The following is a 1683-nucleotide window of genomic DNA, read 5'->3' as shown; positions in this document are numbered from 1 at the left end:
TCCAGAGCCCCCCCCCCCCGCCCCGCGACCTGTACCTGGCTCCATAACTGCTGCGGGGCTGTCGGTCCTCTGGCGAGAGTGGAAGGTTCACTTCGCTTTTCCGGCCCTCGGAGCCAGGAGGGGGGGGGGATCTCTTAAAGAGACAGGAAGAAGAGATTGGATTTATACCCCATGGCCCTTCACTACCCGAAGGAGTCTCAGAGCGGCTCACAAACTCCTTTCCCTTCCCCTCCCCACAACAGACACCACCTGGGAGGTAGGTGGGGCTGAGAGAGCTCTTGACAGAAATGCCTCTTTTGCAAGGACAGCTGTGCCAGAGCTTGTGATGACCCAAGGTCATCCAGCCAGCTGCAAGTGGAGGAGTGGGGAATCAAACCCGGTTCTCCCAGATTACAGTCCGTGCACTTAACCACGACACCAAACTCAGGAGCCTCAGGAAGGGCTGCCGAAGGGGGAGTCATTCTCATGCATCCATCACCTCCCAATAGAACAATCATCTAGCATTATTCATTCACATCTCTGCAAGTCTAGTGCGTGGTGATCAACGTTCCCTGTAAGCTGTGGAGGGCTCTTTTTGTAGAAAAAGCCCAGCAGGAACTCATTAGCATAATAGGCCACACCCAACAGCAGAACCACACCCCTGACAGCACAGCTCATTAGCACATTAGGCCACACCCCCATGTCACCAAAAGTGTGGTCATCCAGCCACACTCACCTTTCCCTTCTTATTCTGTTTACCTTGTTTGTTGTCAAAACCCAGGGCCTTTTTTTGGAGCAGGCCACACCCCCCTAATGTAGCCAATCCTAATGAGTTTCTGCTATTTTTGGTACTGATTTAAAACAAACAACAACAACAACAAAACAACCCCTCTCTGATCTTTTCCTTGTTGGATTACTAAGCATGCTACAAAAGACGGGTATAACCCCTTGTTTTATTTTGGGCACTTACATGGTGCTTCATTTATGATAGGGTTCTAATTTATCCCCTCTCCATGCATGAAATCTAAAAAGGTGATGTCCTGCTGGAATCCCCTACCAAGGGTGGTCTCTCACTCCTCATGTAATGCATGGGCAGCATCCTCACACAATCCATCCTTGTGGGTCGGTTGGTGCTATCACACTGTCTCTGAGTGCACAGCCTTTCATTACCACTCTCTGCATGATGGCTCTTTTCAAAAGAGTGCTCTCTTTTCTTTACCACATTCCCACGTGTATGTTGGTGGGGGCACTTGCACAGAGCTTGCTGCTCTGGTACAGGAGAGTTCTGGGTGAAGGTCAATTTGTGCCGCTAAACAACCCTTGATAAAAGCGGCCCTCGGTGGTCTCCTTCTGAGAGTTTCACACCCACCTCCTTCACTCAGTGATCTTGCTAATCTTCCCATGTGGGACTGCACAGAAGCCACGATGATGAAAACAAGGTTGCACTTACCTGTAACTGTTGTTCATCGAGTGGTCTTCTGTGCAGGCACACATCCCTCCCTCCTGCCCCGCTGTGAACTCTCTGGAACTTTAGTTTTCTAGGGGTCTCCGGTGGCGGCATGGAGAGAACTGAGGGAGTAGTGCCCCTCCTCCTGGTCATGTGAGCGTTTTGGCGGGAAAGCGCCAGAGGGAGGAGGGGCACTCCTAGTCTATTAGAAAGCTTGCAAATCTTTTCCGTGGCTGGCCTGCGCCTGCGCAGATCCC

At 51.3% G+C, this 1683-nt stretch overlaps 1 protein-coding gene across 1 annotated transcript in view; it reads right to left on the bottom strand.

Moving 5' to 3' along the window:
- Positions 1-113, bottom strand: part of LOC107119279 (protein unc-93 homolog B1-like) — a gene marked incomplete at its 3' end in the record, with an annotated part of 10743 nt that extends 10630 nt beyond the window's left edge. The window contains exon 1 of the mRNA XM_015421745.1: positions 36-113. Within this exon, the coding sequence (XP_015277231.1) occupies positions 36-45 (10 nt within the window). The remainder of the gene's footprint in view (positions 1-35) is intronic.
- Between the last annotated feature and the right edge of the window lie 1570 nt (positions 114-1683).

This window comes from Gekko japonicus, unplaced genomic scaffold, assembly GCF_001447785.1.
Source record: "Gekko japonicus isolate JY-2015 unplaced genomic scaffold, Gekko_japonicus_V1.1 scaffold3876, whole genome shotgun sequence".
NCBI lineage: Eukaryota > Metazoa > Chordata > Lepidosauria > Squamata > Gekkonidae > Gekko > Gekko japonicus.
The sequence above is the reverse complement of the archived record's forward strand: the minus strand, read 5'-3'. Positions and strand labels throughout refer to the sequence as shown.